The 21,844-nt window shown below is 41.5% G+C and overlaps 2 protein-coding genes across 2 annotated transcripts in view; both read right to left on the minus strand.

Moving 5' to 3' along the window:
- Positions 1-21,844, minus strand: part of Pgcka1 (PDCD10 and GCKIII kinases associated 1) — a 95,477-nt gene that overhangs the window by 55,740 nt on the left and 17,893 nt on the right. The gene's annotated exons all lie outside the window — the stretch shown is intronic.
- Positions 8,303-9,868, minus strand: LOC113181408 (sperm motility kinase 2B-like). Its single transcript, XM_026386961.2, has one exon. The coding sequence runs from the start codon at positions 9,866-9,868 to the stop codon at positions 8,303-8,305; it is 1,566 nt and encodes a 521-aa protein (XP_026242746.2).

Here is a 21,844-nt window from a genome sequence, read left to right on the forward strand (position 1 = left end):
GAAACAGGAGCATAAAGTAAACATGCCCCTAGTACACAGAGATTCCTTTCATCTGCTTCCCAGCTGCATCCCTCAAATGCTGGCTACCAGGTCCTTACTCTCTAGGCAAGGGGCTGGAAGAGCTTTCTTAGGACCAACCTTGGAGGAAATCCCTAAAGATAGTGACATGGACGCTCCCCAACAACCAGCTCAGCCAGAGCATTACAGCCAAAGTCATCGTCGACGAGCATTTTAGAAGACACATCCCCCCAATCAGATGCCAGGCTCACTGTTCATAAGTTGTCCTGAGCTTCAGTTTGTAGTCCTACTCTTACAACAGAGCAGAACACCATGACTACCATGAAGCCAATGAAAACAGAAGCAATTTGGAGGAACCAGGGACTATGGAGAAAAAAGACACTTTCAAAAATGGCTAGGAAAAAAAGAAACTTTCAAAGATGGTTATTTAGAGATAAAATAAATATATACCTCATGTCTGTATTTGCATCATGAATCCACACGAGTCTGTAACAATAGGGAATTGAGAGAACAAGGAAGACAGAGGGCAGGAGACAAACAGCAGAAATAAGACCTTCATTGGAGAAATGTACATTAAAATTGAGGACATTAGAGTGAAAAGGCAAAGAAATGGATGAGGAAAGATAAGAAAAGCAGATAAATATATTAGGAATTCCAGGAGATCTAGAAAGTGAAAAAACAAAATAAAAAAACTCTCAGAAGAAAACATCACCAAAATAATTCCAGAAAATACCCCTAATCTGGAGTAGATGTTCTTGATGTAGAAGGAGATGCTGACAGCCCCACACAGGGAATAGAAGCCACCTCACACCGAGGTGTGTCACTGTGAAGTCTCCCCACTCTGAGGTAAGCAATATCTAACTAACACCCAGAGAAGAAAATCAAACTACGCACAAAGGACTGGGAACTGGAATGGCGTTATGCATCTCAATGGCCACAATGAACCGGGAGATGAGGGAGCAGTGTCTTCAGGACTCTGAAGGGAGAAAAAAAAAATCAAAAATCAAAACCAAAACAAAGAAACAAAGAAGGGAAAAAGGTTCTGTGTGAAAATGATTTCCAACACAGAACCCTAGAGGCAATCACTTTATCAATCAAGTGGGAAGGTAGAACACAGGTATTTTTAGACAGCTGGTCTTATATATTTACCCGCATATACTTTTTCTTAGGAAGCTATTAGAGGACATGTTTAATAAAAAAATAAGAAAAAAAGGAAAATATGCTGTTATGGTTTGAAGCTCCTCTCTAACTCATGTTGACATTTAATAGCGGTTGTAAAGGTATTCAGAGGTGGGACCATTCAGAGGTGAGTGGGTCATGAGGGCACATCCCTCATGAATGGATCAGTGTCCTTCCTGAGGGAGTGGATTAGTTAGCCCAAGGATGGATCTGCTATCAGAGTTCACCTGGTTCTCTGTCTTCTCACGCTTGCCAACCCTTCTACCATGTTATGAATGCAGCAAGGAGGCATCTCCAGATGGGGGCGCTATGCTGCTGAACTCCCAGCCTCTGGAACCCTGAGCCGAATGAATACATTTCTCCTGTTTATAAAATACCCACTCTGTGGTATATCAATTGCTCAACAGAAAATGGACTAAGATATGTGAGGCCCAGAAATGGGCCTCTAACACAGGATGAAGTGAAGAATGATGGGAGATGGAGCAGGTACAGAAGACAACCAGTTCAGACCCGCAGGCAGAGTTCTCCAGAAGAGACCTCATAAGCATGCCATCGATAGGACTGATAGAAAATTGAAAGAATTACTGAATATCTTGAGGGACTATTTAGACAACTGGGAAACATTTCAGTATTGAATGGAAGGTAAGTACATTTATTAAAAACAAGTACAAACTGGCATGGTGGCACATGCCCGAAGCTGCAGCTACTTGGAGGTAGAGGCAGGAGGACCACTTGACACAAGTGGAGACCAGACAGGGCAACCTAGTGAGACCTGGCTCCCAAACAAAGCAAACACAGGCAAGAAAAACAGGCAAAGCAAAAAGAAAATGATTAACTCTGTGGATGTTAAATTTGTATTAGAAAGATACCCACAAGCATGGGCACACTTACACACACACATACTCATATACACACACACACACACACACACACACACACAAGCTTAGGATGTGCCCTATTTCTGAATATCATCTACAGTCACAAAAACGCAAATAGTGTAAATTGAATAGTTCCATCACAATTGAGATGGAACTGTATCAGGTGGAGGGCTGAGTCCTTATCCTACACAGGGGAAAATCAGTGTACAATGTCCAACTCCCCACCTCCAAAACAAAACAAAACAGAAGATGAGAAAACAAATGCAATATGAAGATAATGGAGTCAAGTGCCAGATGCAGAGTCACACTTAGTCTTTGGGAAAGAGAGTGGGCAGCAGGTGACCTGGGCATCTGACTTTTTCTTAAGAAACCTTGTAAAATTTGCAGACTTTAAAAACTATACTCCAGTATGTGGAGTATGTATAGTCTAGTATATACCAGCATATTCTAGTATATATTCTAACATATAACTGGTGAAAAACTTTTTAAACGATTTAAAGTGTAAGGGTATATAAACTGATTTAAAAATAAAGGCTGTATCAAAATAAAATCTATGTGACTTTGGCACATAATTTTGGGGGTGCTTGCCTCCCTCTTTTATAAATGGAGAGACTTGGAGTAGATGACTTCTAGTAACCCTTGACCTCACATTTATGTTTCTTGTATCCCTTCGGACATGTGCCTGTACTTTTGAACATGAACACACAGAAATCTGGTAGTTGAGAGAATGCTCTAATTCTTTCATGGTTAAAATTTCTACATATTAAGGACACGATCCAGTGCTATAGAATGGAGGAGAATAAGGCAGCATGGCTGTCCAACGATTTGTCCAGAGACACCTGAGGCTGCTTTTCTTTCCTGTGTCCACGTGAGAGGAGACACAGGAAGAGACCAAAGTTCCCTGCTGTTTTAGACTCTGGCCTGTGACATAAGGTGCTGACCTAAAGTTAATATTTATCCATCTTGGTGAGCTAAGCTCTGCTTGAGATATTGGTTAGGGGACACAGGAAAAATATACTACAAATGCTGCTGGCATTTTGCAGTCAAATCATTGTTAATCTTGGTAGCATGAGCCAAGTCACTCATAGTATAGGACTCCAGGACATGCCAAGGCAGAACACATGGAGTCCTTAATAATACCAGCACGGGACTGCCGTGGGTGGGGTGAGGCAGGAGCTCTGAATTAGAGAAATATGAAGATTGCCCAGTTCAAACCTTACTTCCTACCTTGATGACTTTGAGTAGGTCATTTATTCTCTCTCTGTCTTGGTTCCTCATCCAGAACCTGAGGACAATTAATACCTATTCCATATGGTTATGAGAATTACATGTTAATACTCTCAGAACAGTGAAAATGGAGCTTTGCGCTAGATAAATTGCTGAGGCTGGTCTTGAACTTGTGATCCTCCTGCTTCAGCCTCCTGAGTCACTGGGATTACAGGCGTGTGCCACTACAACTGGTTTGTTGAGAGAAGGATTGGATAGACCTTCTCTAAACAGATGCAAAGAACATAATTTGATTCACTGGGCCTGTAGGTTGATTCATGACACTTTGTTTCTAGCTCTTTTTTTTTCTTTTTATGTTATGTAATTTGGTGTTAAGAATGAGAAGACATCAAAGAGGAGAACATTTCCCATGACACATTCAGTCCAGTCAATCTCAAAGGGTCAAAGAACATATTGTACTTTGACTATCATAATCCCATTAGATACAATCTCAGGTTACATTCACTTGTACTTAAAATTTGGATCCCACACGAAAGCTCTCCCTTGTGTGCCAGATTTGTTTGGCAACCCAGATGGTCTGGAAGACTGGGCTAGTGCCAAGTCAAGGAGCCCAATGGTTGGTTCAGGGACATGCTTTCCTTCCTTTTTGTTATCCCAGGTCCTCAGCAATTTCTGGCCCATAGAGAAGATGATCAATACCTGTTTGTTGAATTAAAAATGGAAAAATACATTGATGTGTCACACAAATTATATAAGTCACCCATAATTCTGTCATCCAAAAATGTACCCTAATTTTTTCATTCATTTCTCTACTTATACAAAATCATTTATAGTTACATTATTATGTTAAGTGATACCATATCATATGTGTAACTTAAATTTGAAAAAATTAAAAGAGACTATAATCCTAGAAATGTGGTACTTTAAAATGGTGAGCAATTTTTAATTGAAAACTTCCAAAAAACTGGGACAACCTCCCCACCCAAACATGACAATGATACAAAACAAACATGTCCCCCCTGCACTCCAACCCCAAATGAGATCATAGTGTATATAAGAATTTAGTGTAAGGAAAATATGATTTTTTTTCCAGTGCTAGGAATCAAACCTGGGGCCTCATGCATTCTAAGCAAGTGCTCTGCACTGAGGTAACATTCCCCAGCCCTCAAATATTTTCTAATACATGGCTCTTATTTTATTGGGGTGAGAACAGTTCCATGACATCCACCCTCTTAACACATTTTATGTGTACAACAAAGTATCGTTAATTACAGGCGCAGTACTGTACAGGAGAGTTCTAGAACTTACTAATCTTGCATAACCAAAACTTTGTAACTGTTGAACAGCAACTCCCACCACCTCCCTTTCCAGTCCCACCATTTTTTCTACATCTATGAGTTTGAATATTTTAAATACCCCATGTAAGTGGGACCATGTGATATTTGTCCTGTATCTGGCTTATTTCACTCAGTATAATGTCTTCCAGGTTAATCCATGTCACAAATAACACAATTTCCTTCTTCTTCTTCTTTTTTTTCCCGCCATTATACATACACTTTACATTTTCTTTGTCTCCCATTGATTAACATCTAGTTGTTTCTGTATCTTGGCTATTGTGGATAATGCTACAATGAACATAGGAGTGTAGATATCTTTTCCAGATTCTAATTTCAATCCTTTTGGATATATGCCTCAAAGTGGGATTGGTGGATCATATGATGATTCTACTTATAATTTTTTAAGAAACTTCTATGGTGACTACATGAGAGCTCCAGTTTCTCCATATCTTCACCAACATTATTACATGTTTTTTTTTTTTTTCTGGTAATTGTCATCTTAACAGGTGTGAGGTGATATCTTGTGGTTTTGATTTGCATTTAGTTGGTAATTACTGATGTTGAGCACCTTTTGGTACAACTGTTGTTCATTTGTAGGTCTTCTTTGGAGAAATGCCTATCAGGTCCTTTCCCAATTTTTAAAATTGGATTTCTTTTTGTTTTTGCTATTGAATTGTAGGTCTTTCTTATATAATTCAAATATTTACCACTAGTCAGGTGTAAGGCTTGCAAATCTTTTCCCCCACTCTACGGGTTGCCTGGTCATTTTGCTGTTTCAGTCTGACCTGGTCCCACTTGTCTGCCTTTGCTTTCGTGGCTTGTCTTCAGGGTCTGCAAGTTGTTTAGAGACAGGTGGAAGAAAGGGGGATGTTGAAGACAGAAGAAAGGACAAGATAGCCACTTGAGCAATGTCTACTAGCAGACAGGAGAGGGAATGGCACAAGATTAAGAACCTTAGACAGGAGGTGGGGGAGGAATAATGTGGGCTGTGGCTCTCTTCATCCACATTTCCCAGAATCACCTGGTATGTAGGGCTCCATACTAAGGTCCAGACCATCACATGCATTGTGAGAAAGGTGGAAGGGAGTGAGGCAGAAAATAGGAATTCCTTTAGCTATTTCAAGCAAAATGAAACTTCATTAATTGATTAATTCATGATACCTGTAGCACCTGGCTACATCTGCTGTTTCTGCTGGCAAGCCCTATGTGGACCCGCTGGATTTTTCTTTAGCAGTGTTCCAATGACCAGATGTCAAGAAGCAGAATGCAGATCCCATTCAGCACGGTGGGAGAATGGGGCTGCTGTTTTCACAGCTCACCTACTAATCTCAGCTATAGAAGGGGTCCTGGAACCAAGGGCTCCAATGCTCACTTCCAGTCCTCCTTTCTGATTGCACAAGAGAAGGCAGCTTATCTGAGGGCTAGTTCCCTGGCGGTGTTCTTGATATTACCAAGCTTACTACTTCAGCCCTTCTTAAGGAGATTGTAAGACTTTAGTTCCCCACTTTAAATATCATGAATTAATCAGTTAATAAAGTTTCATTTTGCTTGACATAGCTGAAGGAATTCCTATTTTCTGTAAGTAGACCCAGACAATGAGATTTATTCTCCCCCTCCAACCTTTAGAACATCGATTTTATTATGCAATTGGGTAAAAAACCAGAAATTTATTAAGCATCATCCATGTTATCCCAGAAGCCCAGGAAGAAGGCCAGGAAAGAGAAGGGTAGGGGGAAATGTCCCAGGAGAGAACCTTTCCTCCTTTGGGCCTTTCCCCCTTGATGAGCTTCCTCACCTTGGGCCCAGAGCAATGGAATCAGCAATGTACACATGGAGACCACTGAAACCATGACCTGTGTGCCAACATAACCTCCTCTATTTCTTGTTGGGTGTCTGGGCCAAAGACATGAGGAAGTTAATTAAAACACAGCCACAGGCCTTTGTTCCATGCTGGGTAAATATTCTTACGTGTGTTTCTGTGTATGTGTGGGCATGTGTGCACTGCTAGGAAGTGAACCATGTCTTAGAGCATGCTGGAGAAGCATTCTTTTTAAATTTTTTTTTTTTTAGTTGAATGGACTTTTATTTATTTTTATGTGGTGCTTAGAATCAAACGTGCTGCCTCACACATGCTACTCAGGAGCTCTACCACTGAGCTCCAACACCAGCCCCTGGGAAGCACTCTTAAACTGCACCTCCCATGCCTGCGAGTGGAGCCTCATGGCCTGACTGCACTCCAGTGGAGTTGGTCCCCACTAGACGTGCCTGTGTGAGGGGGGTTCTTGGGGCTGACCTGAAGCACGTTAGATTGGGTACTCAGATCTCCATGAAGACAGAAAGATCTCTGGTAAAGCAAATCCAGGACAATTATAAAAGCTAGTGCCACCTTTGTTCCACAAGATGTAAGAGAATAAATCGGAGAAAAACCCCAAGATTATTCTATGGAATCAAACACAGTGTGCATGTGTAACATTGTGACATCACTGGCTGAGGGGGTGGGGATGGAGAGGCACAGCAGCCGTATTCTCTATGCCAGTGAAATTACCCTGCCACAGACTCCCATCTGGCTGCTGTTCCTATCAGTGGGAAATGAAACCCCCACAGGAACCGCCAAGAAATTCCTCTAGGACATACCCAAAGTGAGAAGTAAGAAAACTCAAATGTTTCACTACAGACATCCCCTGAACAGGAGAGAAGACAGTCCCCTAACAACCTAAGTCACTCTGAATCAAACTTGCCCTGGCCTCCCTATGAGGACGCAAGCCACGCTGAACCCTGAGCTCACCCCTCACCTTCATGATCTTTTAGCAGCAGCCAGGAGGAGATGTTGGGTTTGGAGGTGGTACTGCGTGCTGGACTCACTGCAGGAGGGCCCACCCCCTCCCATTGGCCCTCCTTTGGCTTCCCTGCCCTTGGGATTATGGAGGTGGTGCCACAGACACTCTGGAGTCCAGTGGCTTTCCAGAGGAGTCTTCTCTAACACCTGCCACCCACCCTCTCCACACATCTCAGGGAGGGTCCTGAAGAGCAGGAGAGGGATCCTTTGTGGCCAAAGCAATCGGCTAAAACAGAATCGAGTCTACAGTGGCTCAAGGAGAGAATCTCCGTCTACAGGAGGTCAAGGCACGTGAGTCCCCACCTACACTGGCTGAAGGTGCGGGAGACTATCTACACGGAACAGCAGAGGGAGGCCCAGTGGTCCAGGCTGTAGTCAGGACGTCTGCTGGGCTCCTGCTTTTGCCCTGAGGCCTCTCTGGTTTTGGCTTTTCCTTTTTAAGTTTTCTCTATTTTTCAAGCCTTCTCTCTTAAAACAAAGCAAAACAAAATAGTCTTTGAAAAATCAATTTTATTATACAATGGGTGAGAAACAGAAATTGATGAGGAACCATCGCTGGTTTCCCAGAAGCCCAGGAGGAAGGCCGGGGCAAAGCAGGGCAGGGGAAGTGTCCCAGGGAAGAGTCTCTGGTGTCTGTGGCAGGAGGGGGCAGAGAGTGGTGGTGGAGGCCCACGGGCTCTTGGCTGGAGTCCACACGGGGAGGCCCAGGCCAGTGGGCGTCCCTCAGTGCTGCAGCTGTTTCCGTGCCCTTCCTGACGGGTGCCGACTCTGAGGTCAGGCTGCTCGGAGATCGGGGTCTTCTGGCTGTCCCTTGGTCGTGTGCCTCCTCAGGGCGCGTCCACTGGGGCCACTCTGTTTTGGAACCTAGGGCTCCCGTGGCCTCCCTGCCCGGGTGCCGCTCTTCTTCTGGAGCGGAGTCCGCGGAAGCAGGACAAGCAGCAGCACAGTTGCCGGAGGCAGGTGGCGATCCTCCTGGTGACCCCTCTCCAACCCGGGCCGCTGTTAGCGGATTGGCCTGAGGAGGACTCCTGGGAGGAGGAGCTGGGGCCTTCTGCCACACACCCGCAGAGGACCCTCCATAGGCTGGGCCTAGAGTCCTGGGACCTGCGGGGCACAGGGTCACCTCGGGAGGCTGGGCTGGGAGGAGCTGTGCCCACGTGGAAGCAGCGCATAGGAATGTCAGGCACGCTGGCACTGACCGTGTCGCTGTTCTCTGCCTGCTTGGCCTCCTCTGGGGGCTGGCGCTCCCGGGGCACTGGATGGGCAGGCTCGCTGGCGTACCACCTGCTGGGGCGCAGGCCGAGGGCATCCGCGGGGCCTGGGCGAGGCCCCACCACCCTTCTGCGCACAGGCCTCGCCTGGAGCGCCCACCCCGCCGCGGCCTGGGTTCTCAGGTGCTGGAGGATAAGATAGGTGGCCATGGCCGCATCGTATTTCCGCTGGTCCAGGGACACCCAGGCGTGGTAGGGGTTGTAACCCATGTCGAACATGATGGTCATGATGGCGGGGTCTGGGTGTCTGGGGTGTGGGTCTCTGCGAGGACTCGGCGAGGGTTCCCTGCCCTGGCTCAGCCATGGATGCCCCATTACCTGCTCCAGGGTGGGCCTCTGCCTGGGATCCAGCCTCAGCATCTGCTGGATGAGGCTGCAGGCGTCCTGGGAAAGGTACCTGGGAAGGTGGTAGCTGGCCTGCATGAGGACGTCCTGCAGGCGCTTGGCGACCCTGGCCTTAAGTGGGCGTCTCCCGGTGAGCATGAGAAACAGGGTGACCCCTAGGCTCCAGACGTCCGCAGGGGGACCCTCGTATTCTTGATGCTGCACGATTTCAGGGGCACGGTATGGGACAGTGCCCCAGAAGCTGTTGAGCTTCTGCCCAGGCGTGAAGGTGGCGCCCAGGCCGAAGTCGATGAGCTTGACGCTGCCGGCCCTGATGTCCACCACCACGTTGTCGGGCTTCAGGTCCAGGTGCACTATGCCCCTATCGTGGCAGTGGCGCACGGCGCGCACGATCTGCCTGAACACCGGGCGGGCCTGCTCCTCCTGCAGGCCACCGACCTCCGGGATGTAGCGCCACAGGTCTCCCCCATCTACGTGCTCCATGACCATGTAGACGTTGCTGGGGCTCTCCATGACCTGGAAGAGCTGGATCACGTTGCGGTGATCCAGGGCCATCAACCTCTCCGGTTCGGAGAGGACGGGCACTTTCCTCTGTGTCTTGCACACCACTTTCACTGCCACCTCTGCCCCGGTGAGGAGATGGCGGGCCAGTAACACATGGCTGAAGCCCCCCTCGGCAAGCTGCCGCACCACCTGGTAATGGTCGGTGAGGGTCGAATCGTAGCAGGAGCTGGGCTCCTGTGACCCTAAACTATTCTCACTACTCTGACTCTGCATCCTAGAGCCGGAACACCAACTAAGGATCCAACTAAGGACGCTCACTCAAAAAAAAAAAAAAAAAAAAAAAAAAAATGAAAAAATAAAATGAAATAAAAATAAATAAAAAATAAAATAAAATAAAAATTAAAAAATAAAATAAAAATAAATAAAAATAAAATAAAAATAAATAAAAAATAAAATATAAAATAACAAATCCAAACAAAAGAACAAAACCAACAACCAAAAGACAGAAGACAAAACAAACAAACAAAAGCCCAAATCAAAAAAACAACAGCAAACACCGAAACCACCAGCCACCAAACCACTAACCACCAACCACCAACCACTATCTATCTGGGAGTCCGACAGGTCACTACCAAGAGCTTCCTGTACTTATGGACGAAAAACCCAGCTGCAGGCCCTCTCTTATATGGCCGGTGTTTGAGAGCGCATCACAGTGGCTCCTTGTGAGGTCAGAGTAACGGATGGCTACCAGTGGTCATCTCACTCTGGGGCCTCCGGAACCTTTTCAACTTTCATAATAAGAAAGGAGCCTGGAAGTTTTTTGTATTGAATTTTTTTTTTTTTTGTAATTAGGTATCCATGACCCATGAATTCATTTTGACAGATTTTACACAAATGGAGCCAGACTTCTCTTTCTCTGGCTGTACATGGCATAGAGTCACACTGTTAGGGTAATCATTCATGTATATTGGACAATAACGTCTGTCTCATTTCGCCTTCCTTACCACCTCCACACCCCTTCCTCTCCCATTACTCCTCTCTGCCCAATCCAAAGTTTATTTTCTCCCCCCACTATTATGGATCAACATGTTTTTATCAGAAAACATATGGCCTTTAGGTTTTTGGATTTGGCTTATTTTACTTGTAGCAGGAGGGAAAGAAGAAAGGATGATCACAGATAATGGTCATTCTTTGGTGATTGTAATTACCACAAACATAGGAGTTTTTATGTGCGATTGTATAGAGCTCTGAAGAGGTTCATGGATAGAACTGAGAACAACTGAAGTAAAATGAGAGAAAGTCATGTCTCCATTTTCAATGCTTTCTAAAATTTAGCATTTCCTTTCATTATGAATGTAAGCACTAAACTAAAGCATCAAAAAAAGTTTTTGTGACTTTGTCTCTAGTAGAAATTCTAGATATTTTTATATCACACTGGAGTTGTGGCAGATCTCAAAAAATTATTTATGTCCACAACTTCAAATTCATGGACATTATTAGATTTACTACTAGATCTTGTTCTTTAGTGCATTTATAAAGAAGAAAGATATACTACTATATCATCACTTAAAAACTGATAACTATTTGCTTTGTAATCCCATGTATTTTACTTTAGGCATTTAAAATTATCCCTCTGATATGGGGATCCATCAACTTCCCTAGATTGGCAGAGTTCCCCCACCAAGCCTAAAGCATATTCAGAAGCCCGTTTTAACATCTTCAATTTTTACCATAAAGTAGGGTTTCTAGATTTTGACATTGACATTTAATTGTGGTACACATTTGTCAAAACTCACCAAATGACATAAATTTGGGCATTTCACTGTATGTAAATTATACCAGAGGAGGAAGGAGAAGAGGGCAGAGAAGAAGGAGAAGGATAAAGAGAAAAGGAACAATGGTAACTGCAAATAAAAACTAAGTTCATAGTTAATGCAATACACATTGAGTGTTTAGGGATGAAGTGAACTGATGTCTGCAACATACTCTGAAATCCATTTTCCTTTATGAAAAAGATGGATCAATGAACAAAAAGGTTGGTTAGATGACTAGATCGAGGACCAATACAACATGGAAAATGTCAACCACAAAGCCTAGGTGGTGGGTGTGGTTTATACTTGGCAACTTTTTTTTTGTGGCTTTTAATGTTCCTACTGGTAAAAAGGTAAGTGGCTAATCTTTTTGTGCCCTTTTGAAGTATTTTATTAACCTCTGGGCAAAGAAACATCTACCTCAAAACATGCAAAGCATTTCACGTGAGTCTTGCCCTATTTTCATACACAGATCATAAAACAAGTATTATCTCCATTTCAGTAATGACAATCATCAACTTCTGACACTGTGGAGCCCATTTCTGGATCATCTGGGCTGTTCCAGTCACCGGGATTACCTCACACATGTCCTCATGCAGACTGGTAAGAGCTTTTATTGTTGTTTAACAAAAAAATCTCTGGTCAACCAGGAACTAGAACAAACAGGAGTCCAGGGGGAAGATAACTTTGTTGACAGCAAATCAGTAGCATGTATCAATCAAATATGTGAAGAAGGTAGGAGGACAGGTGTATGCGCACGCATGCGCATGTGTGTATGTTTTAGGGGTGAGGCACTCAAGCAGAAGAAGGGAAATAACATTTTAGAAAGAGGATACATATAATAATCCACAAAAAAAGGAACAGTAACTTTAATCCAGTTTCACCACAGAGAGAAGCCTGCTTTTTTTCTCTTTTATATGCTCATATTTGATGCAATATGATACTGTCACCTGGCACAGGGGTGTGACAAAGGCTGCCCGAGTTTGGCACCTCCACCTCTTTTGTGGCTTTCCTTTCTCAATAAACCTTTGACAAAGGTTAGGTGTTTGAAAGGCGGGCTGTTCCTTGTTTGGCCCAAGTGTTTGTTGCTCAGCAGAATGATTGAACGTCTTTGAATGTCAATAAATAAGTGGTTTCAGTAAAGCTTTTTGGAATATATTTCCCTGAAGGCTGCTTGGTGGCATGTTTGGGATTGGTTTGGTTGTGTGTGAAACTAGTAAATGAACAATGTAATTACCAGGCTGTGTAAGAAGACAGCAGAGAGAAAAATATCATCACCAAGCAAGAGTCAGAGGCTTTGAACTTCATCTTAGTTGATAAAATGGCAAAGTGGGGAAGAGGCAGGAGCGGATTTGAACTAAAGAGATCTCAGGAGCCACGGTATAGACATGGCAGCACTAAAAATAATATGAATTTTGTAAATATCTACTGTTGTCCATCAGTATCTGTGGGGGATTGGTTCCAGCAGCGCCCCATGTATCCAGAAATTTATGTTGGTCAAGTCCTTTTATATGGTCTAGTATTTTCAAATTACCTACACACTCCTCCAAATATTTCAGTCATTTCTAGAGTTGTTATACTCTACTGTTTATGGAATATTGACAAAGAAAAGAAGTCTATAATATTCAATACAAGCACAATTTTCTTGTTTGAATGTTTTTAATCCACAGTTGGTTTAATCCACAGATATGGAGCTCATGAACATGAAGGGCTGATTGTACTAGGAAAAAAAAAATAGGGACTAAGTCTGCCTTGAATGAGCACATGTCAGTTTCCAGTTAACTTGGTGCTGTGTTATAGATAGAGGCATTATTCAAACCTAATTCATGTAATAGTATCTTGCTACTGGCTGTTTATAGGGGGAACCTAATGGAACTAGACTAGCAATACTAACCCCATGTCAAACAATTTCAGGGAAATCAATGCCACTCCTCTTGTTTCCAAGGATCCCTGCACTGCTCTCGAGATAGGATAGTGGTTTCCTCGTACTCCCAGGTCAAACGATTTCTTTTTAGAATTAACTTTCTTTCTTTCCTTTCCTTTTTTGGTGAAGAGGGGGTGCCGGGGATTGAACCAAGGGGTACATAACCACTGAGGCACATCCCTAGCCCTTTTTAAATTTTGATTTTGAGACAGGGTTTCACTAAGTTGCTTAGGGCCTTGCTAAGTTGCTGAGGCTGGTTTAGAACTTTCGATCCTCCTGTCTCAGCTTCCTGAGTTGCTGGGATGACAGGTGTGCCCCACCATGCCTGGCTAGGAATTAACTTTCTGATGTACAAACCTAGCATCATTTGCCTGTCAAGTTGGAATAATAGAGTAGACATATTTCATAAAATAATGTAATGGCTAGCATCCAGGCCCCAAAAGCAGGAGATGGACTCTCAGATTTAATAGAATTTAGGAGAAAAAAAATTCCTTTTGATTCCTTCCTTAAGATAAATTGTATCTAATTAGCAAATAAGCAGGTAGTTTTTACTAAAGATAATGTGATGACGTTTAAAAGCTTGCCTGATACCAGAAACAATGTGAAACCTGAAGGTGATTCTGGGTCTGGTGGAGGATTATAGAATGTATAATTGTATTTCATGTAAAATATTCACCTCTGGGGCTGGGGATGTGGCTCAAGCGGTAGAGCACTCGCCTGGCATGCGTGCGGCCCGGGTTCAATCCTTAGCACCACATACAAACAAAGATGTTGTGTCCACCAAGAACTAAAAAATAAATATTAAAAATTCTCTTTCTCTCTCTCTCTCTCTCTCTCTCTCTCTCCTCTCTCACTCTCTCTTAAAAAAAATATTCACCTCTTAGGTGGATTTTAGGAGTTGCTGACATAATATTTTCATGGTATTTTGATTGACCTATTGTCTTAGTCTGTTGGGAATGAGATGGCAAAATTCTATAAACAGAGTGGCCTTACAAACAATGGAAATTTATTTCTCAGAGTCATGGAGGCTAGGAAGTCCAAGATCGAAGTGCCAAATATGGTATCTGGCAAGGGCCCCTCTCTAAGTTCATAGATAAGCCTTCTCAACTGTGCCTTTGCATGGCAGAAGGAGACACTTGGCTCTGTCATCTTTCTGTAGGAAGGCACCAATCCCCTTCATGACTTAATCATCCCCAAAGTTCCCATCTCTATTACCATCACCCTGGGGATAAGGACTTCAACAAGGGATTTTTTTTTTTTGTATTTAGCACAATGTTTTTTATAAAATTTAATAAAAATTGCATTAAACAAACAAGAGAAATGTAGGTAATTAGCATTGGCAGAAAAAAAAAGGTACAGAATGTCCAGCTACATTTGAAATCCATATCAATGAAAAAAATTAAGTAAAAGTACATCCTGTGCAATATTTAAGGCATACATAAGCAATAAAAGCAATGGTGTCCACCTGAAACAATGTGTGATGTACTTTTATCAGCTAAGTCTGGAAGATTTATTTATTAAATAATCGTAAACTTTTCAAAAAACAGGATTCAAACTTTTACATGCAGATTTTACACTGGATTTTAGCTATGTCAAAAAGATGGAGCATTTCATCTTCTTGTGCTGTTTACCATTACAATCTTTTTATTTTTTTAATTGATTTTATTTTTTAAACACACGACAATGGAGTGTATTACAATTCTTATTACACATGTACAGCCCAATTTTTCATATCTTTGTATATAAAGTATGTTCACACCAATTCATGTCTTTATACATGTACTTTTTTTGCAATATAATTCTTATTACACATATGTACCACAATTTTTCGTAACTCTGTTTGTAATATAAAGTAGGTTGACATCCAATTTGTGTATTCATACATGTACTTTGGATAATGATGTCCATCACATTCCACCATCCTTGCAAATCCCCTGCCTCCTCAGCACAAACATTCAGACCATAGAACTATTTTGCCAGTCAGATGACATTGGGGTGTCACAGTTTTTTACATGTGCAAAATGATTTTGTTTTTAAAGATATGAGAATCCACCAATATAATCTCAGCCATTCCACTAGGGTGAGAAAGGGTGAAGTGGCAGAGTGGAGTAAGAACTTACACTTAGTCCTCATGCTTCTCACAAGGTGCTTGTTCCCCCTGACATGTAAAGATGTCATGTGGATGTTGGACCCCAGTACTGTGGGCACAGTTAGTGGGGCAGACAGTTTGTTTGCCTGGGTGTAGGAGCTCTTCTGCTTCAAGGTGAAATGCTGGTCTCACCTGATTAGAATTTTAATTTTGATTTTTATCCAGAAGCGTTCTCTTCTCCACTCACATCTTTACCTTTGCTGTCTGGTATAGAGTTTCTCAGGACTGCTGTTGGTTCCTTTTTTGCTTATCCTTGTCGGTATGTTTTGGGTTTACTAATAAGCAATTTGAGTAAGGATAGATAACTTTTCTTTGGTTCGGAGGATTAAACTCAAGGGTGCATAACCACTGAGCCACATCCCAACCCTTTAATAAAATGTTTTATTTAGAGACAAGGCCTCACTAAGTCACGGAGTCTGGCTTAGAACTCATGATCCTCTTGCCTCAGCCTCCCGAGATGCTGGGATTACAGGCATGTACCACCATGCCTTGCAGAATGGATGTCTTACTTCTGCATGTACTGTGATTCACTATGGATAGCACTAATGACAGAGAAGTTTTAGGGTTAATGACACAGGACCACCAGACTTTATATGTGGTGTAGGGTGTGGAGGAGGGACAATGATGGCACCGGCTCTGGATAAGAACTCTGTGCCTTTGGGGTTGTTACAGGCTGATTCTTTCCTCTCAAAATTCACAATTGGAAGTGCTAACCCCCAGCTCCTCGATGCTATGGTTTAGAATATGGTTTGTCCTCTCTGAAACTCAGGTTGGAGTTTCATATCTATTGTGAGGCATTAAGAGGGTGGAAATTCAGTCTGCCTACAGTGTTTAAAGGCGGGACTTTTGAGAGAAAATCAGGGTTAGATAAAGCCATCAGGTGAAGTCATCAGGGCTGAACACTGGTATCCCTCGAAGTGGAAGGTAGGACACACACAACCAAGAGAGAGAGCTTTGTGAGGAGGCAGCAGGAGGGTGGCCATCTATAAGCCACAGAGAGAGGCCTTAAAAGGAACCAAACCTATGGTCCTTGATCTTGGACTGCTAGCCTTCAACACTGTGAAAATAAATCTCTGTGGTTGAAACCTGTGGTATTTTCCTATGGCAGGCCTTGAAGACTTTAAACAGGGGTTTAAAGAAAAGTGAAGAATGTTTGGAATTGTTCAAAATAAAAGAGCAAATCCTAGGTGAACTCAAGAGTTGTGTGATGTGTATTCCCAGGAAGCTACTAAATAAAAGGGGGATTCTGGGTTCATATAAATTTGGCAAATGTTGGATTAGATAGTAAGCCTGGTTTCTTTGCGATAAGATTTATTGGAAACTTTAATGTGCTGATAGATATATTATGAGTCATATAATCTGGTGTTCCCAATACCTCCCTTCCCCTCACATTTCATTTCCAGCCCATTGCCAACTCCTGATGACTCTATCTTCTGTATATTTCTTGAGTTAGTTCACTTCTATCTGAACCTCCATTGAAACCCAGACTATACTAATATTGCCTGACATTTTAATTTTGTAAATTGAGTCATGAATTAGTATACTTCTCTCTACTGAACTGCTGTAAATTCCTGAACCAAATTACCTATGTCTCCTGCTTAGACCACTGTCAAGCCTTTGTGGTGGGTCTGTCCACACCCACTGGGGTCCCCTGAGTCAGTTCCACAACAAGGATGGAGTAAGGTCTTACGTTACGTTGTTGATTCACATTGTATACACTACTGAAAATTCACACTTGTGTGATTATTTGTTCCATCCGTGAATCCAATTCTTCTAGATGAAAAATTCCAAAGTCTGCAGAACATCTCTCGTAAAAAATGCCATTAATTTATTGATGAAAGTTGGTGAGGACATGGCTGAAATACAATGTGAAAATTTTTACAAAGAAAGAGAGTGAAAAGGATTAGAGGAGAAAGGCTTGAGATTCTTAGACACAGCACTCTTTGCTATAATTTAGCAATCTTTGAAACAAATAATCCAACTGCAAAGTTAAAATCGAAAGACATTGGGCCTATGGTTGGAGATATCCTTGGGTGGTTAACTTTTTTCTTTTAATTTTGAACTTGGGATTTTGAAATGTTCAAACCTACAGAAGACTTGACAGAACAGTACAGTGAACAACCGCCTGCCTTTAATCTACCTATTTGATGTGATTTGGTCTGAAAAAGCCATTCTATAGTAGGATTTTTTTTTTTTGCTTTACTGTATTTTTTTTAATAGCAGAATTACTGGTGTCATTCTGATTGCACCTTCAGAAAGACATAAGATGAAATAATTAGATCACAAATGCCCAGACTTGAAGAAGAAAGGCGAGCTATGTCAACTGGCATGTCATCACTCAAGATGTATTTAGGGGCAAACCTTAAATAAGGTGCTAGGATAAGAAGAAATTGGTAGCTATTATGCTTAAGAAATTTATAGTCACCTGAGAAAATGAGACACCTTTGTATGAAAGAGTAACTAGTGATAAAAATAAGTGAAAAATGTGGTGACAGGAGGAAGAGGATGAGATGGTTGTTGTTTTTTGGTAGAAATGGGTTTCCCATGGGAAAGAGCACATTTTTTACTATCCATTAATTTCCTTGATAAAAATGATCAAATCAGGAAATAATATTATCAGGCAAATTATAAAAAGCATTTCCATTTTGAACAAATAAAAGTGTAAAGCGTCTGATAAGGCTATCTAAGATATATTTACCATTATTTTAGTTCCTTACTGGAAGGACAATCCAAAGCTAGGGAAAGTATTTGTTTTTTAAAGGTCCAATGTTAGTTTGGTAGACTTAAGCCAAATAATTAATCCATGTTTTTTCCTAACAAAGAACAGGTGATGATATTCACCTGATATATTGGATCAGGCCCACAGGAAGCCTGTCTTGGTGACTCCCACAGACAGCTTCAAGCCTAAGATCTGGCTGAATTTCCTTCAGAACCCATTCTTTTCAGAGGGCTGCATCTAGGCTGGAGAAATGGGAAGTAGGAAAATAATGAATGAGATCACAACCCGGTGCAAATGTTAATAGTATAGGAAGAAAAGGATCATATAAGTGCTGTGGAAGCCCACGACTAGTAGCACAAAGAAAATATAAGGGGGTATTTTTTAAATAATAAAAACTGTTAACATTTTGACACTTGTCCAACCCAGATAAGACTGAAAATCGCTTTTAAAAAGATGAGATTTGCAGGTCCAAGGGATCATTTTAGAGATGATTCTATAAAGAGGCAGTTCACACATGTAGCTGGCATGAAAATTTGGTTCTCTAAGACCAAAGTTCTAGATCAGATTCTCCAACCTGGAAAGGAACCAGAGGGGGATACTGCTCGAAGCTCACAGGATTACTTGTTTTAATTTATGCTTTGAAGTCTTACTTTTCTGAATTTTCCCCAGTGTATATATATGTTAATTTAACAATCTGGGGAAAAAGACAACCTCAAAGATTAAAGTTGAAATTCCTCATTTTTATACATGGGCAAATGATGGCTGTGGGCAAGGAAGACCCCAAATAAAAGCTGCTGAGAAGTCAAAGCCCAAGGGTTTGGGGACACTTCTGTGGCGGAGTGATTAACAGAGGCCTACTGACCTCTTGCCTAAAAACATTTATGTTTGAAGGTTGCTGAAGTTGCTTACAAGTCTGTCTGTCACTTCATTATTATTCTTTTAATGGCTGCATCGGGATAGTTACATACCTTTACAATTCCATTTAAAGTGTACTGGTCCATGATTTGGTATAATCAGAATTGCGCAACCATTGCCACAATCCATTTTTACCAACATCCAAAAAATCCCATCAACTCTGTCGACTCCCAAATCCTCTATCCTCTCCAGCCCTCCATAATCATCAAAAAACTTCCCATTTCTATATTTGTCTATTCTGGATCTTTCATATATATATATGGAATCATACAATGTAGCTTTTTGTGTCTGGTTTCTTTCATTTGGCATGATGTTTCCAAGGTTCATCTGTTTGCGGCATGTGTCAGTACTACCTTCCTTTTTAGGACTAATAGTTTACTGTATGAAACTATCACATTTTATTTATCCATTCATCAGACAGTGGATATTTGGGTTGTTTCCATTTGGGGCTATTATGAATAATGCTGCTTTGAACATTTGTGTTCAAGTGTTTCTATGGACATATGTTCTTATTTTTCTTGGATGTATGCCTAGGACAAGACTTAATGCATAATGTACTAATTCTGTATTTAATCTTTTAAGAAACCACCAGACTATTATCCAAGTGGATACCCCATTTTATATTCCCATTAGCAATGTGAGAGAGTTTCAGTTTGAAAAAACTTTCATATCACACTCATTAGCGCCAATTTAATGGGTGACTGTCATGATGTAGTACACTGCATTATTTTTAACTTTTATTTAAAAAATCATGCTCTAATTACAGAAGTCATAGGAGTTAACATACAAGATTTCTTCAAATGCATGCTCTGATTTATTTCCTAGCATCTAGGCTGACAACACCATCTATGTGTTAGCACAAAAGTATTGTCCCCATTTTATAGAGAAAGAAATGGAGGCTCTAGGGCAGCTCTAGAACTGGGATTTGAACCCAGGGAGCGTCTAAAAGCTTCTGATTTTAACCTTTTTTAGTGGCTGCCATGTGCACAAACAGGAGGATCAGTGGGATTGATGAAGGTAACTCAGGTAACTTCATCAATGGGATTGATGAAGGTAACTCAGTTTTATGAATTTAATGCATCTAGTGATTAAGATGCTGATGGGATATGGGTTTTATATTATGACGATAAGCAAGATGCTACCTGTTGACAGATGAAGGATCAGAGCAGCAATTTCTGTGACCAAAGGCAATTTACAGGAGGACCTGGGATTGGGCAGAGCATGTCTGCTTTACATTTACCTTTTGATCCTTGTACTTGCAAGAATGAGGCCAGTTTCTCCTGAATGACTGCATTCTCTTAAAGTTGCCAGATAAATTATTTCAGTCTTGTGATGACTTTCCACTTCATGTAAAATAGTTCCTGTCTTTTTCTGCTTGTAGTTGGGGAAAAATTATTTTTCAATAGTAATTCTGGCTATAACTGCAAGCCATTCTGGAAATTCATCATGCTCTACCTAAACATTATTAGTAAAAAGGCTGGCTAACTGGAACCCCATTGCATATATATTTCTTATATCTTTATCTAGGCTCATTCCAATTTTCAAATTTGTATATGTGACCCAATTAAGTAGAACAGTGTGAAAGAATTGATCTTCAGAATAACTACTTCCTAGGCATTGCTAAAAGTGGTATATTTTTAATGTAATTTCCTAAAGAGAAACTACACAAAAGTTCCTCCAACATTATAAGTCTTAAAAGACACAGACTAGTTTTAAGTGGGACAGAGTTAAATCAGAAATAAGAAATATAGACCAGAATGTTCATTACTATAAGATTTTTTTTTTTTTAAGCAAAGGATCCTTGTTATCTCAATCTTGAGCTTGAAATTGGCAGCCTGTATTTAGAGGGTTTATTCTGCATGGGGAGGTTGGAGGTATAGGTGGGGTGGATGTGGATAAGATAGCAATTCTAGTTTTACTACTTTTAGTAATTTTGTGCCAGGCTTTGGAAGGCTTAGCAGAAAAAAAGAAGCATTTTTTCCTGAATCATACAAATGAGAGGGAAGGAGGAAATGCTAGAAGAATGATTCTCAATTTTATTTCTTGAAAGACGCTCTTGTGGTTGTATTCAGTTTGACTGAAACGTACCTTCTTGGTCTAGCTGAATATGGAACTATCCAGAACGGCTTTTCCTAAAACATCAGCAGACCAAGCAGGAAAGTTAGAGAGCTGATTTGGCTGATGTGCTTTCAACGGGTGACAGTATTGATCTTTGAAATGATTAAGCCTTTGTATTTTGATTTGCCTGAAAATGATAAGTAAGGTTTTTTATGAGGACATTTTTAGAAAAGAGTACATATTTATAAACACCTAATTCCTGAGTTTCTCAGGAGCCCTTGCTCTTCAGAGTACATCAGTAATGCCACTGCCATAAATTTCAGCCAGAGGAAATTTAATCTCATGTGAAAGCAGCTTCCTGATGTGAGGCAGGAACACTGGAGGGACTGGGTTCCATCTCTGTCACTAGCTTTGTCATCCTAACTTACTCTGAGTCCACCCCTTTAAGTTAATAAATGTTATTCACCTAGAGTACCTGGCACATAGTAGTTGTTCAGGGAATGTTAGCTACTCCTGTTCATATAAGGATCTTTCCGGTATGAGACATGTATTCATGTCATCCCCTATTTTTTTTTTTTTTGTTTCATTTTCATCTACTGAGTTTTTGAATAGCTACTGTTGTAAGGTAGCAGGGATTGAGGAGTGAAAGATGCCCATGCCACAGTCCTTGTCC

The sequence above is a fragment of the Urocitellus parryii genome, chromosome 10 (assembly GCF_045843805.1).
Source record: "Urocitellus parryii isolate mUroPar1 chromosome 10, mUroPar1.hap1, whole genome shotgun sequence".
NCBI lineage: Eukaryota > Metazoa > Chordata > Mammalia > Rodentia > Sciuridae > Urocitellus > Urocitellus parryii.

Bases quoted from the DNA above. Each gene is read 5' to 3' on its own strand.
- LOC113181408 (XM_026386961.2), bottom strand. From the start codon at position 9,868: ATGCAGAGTCAGAGTAGTGAGAATAGTTTAGGGTCACAGGAGCCCAGC.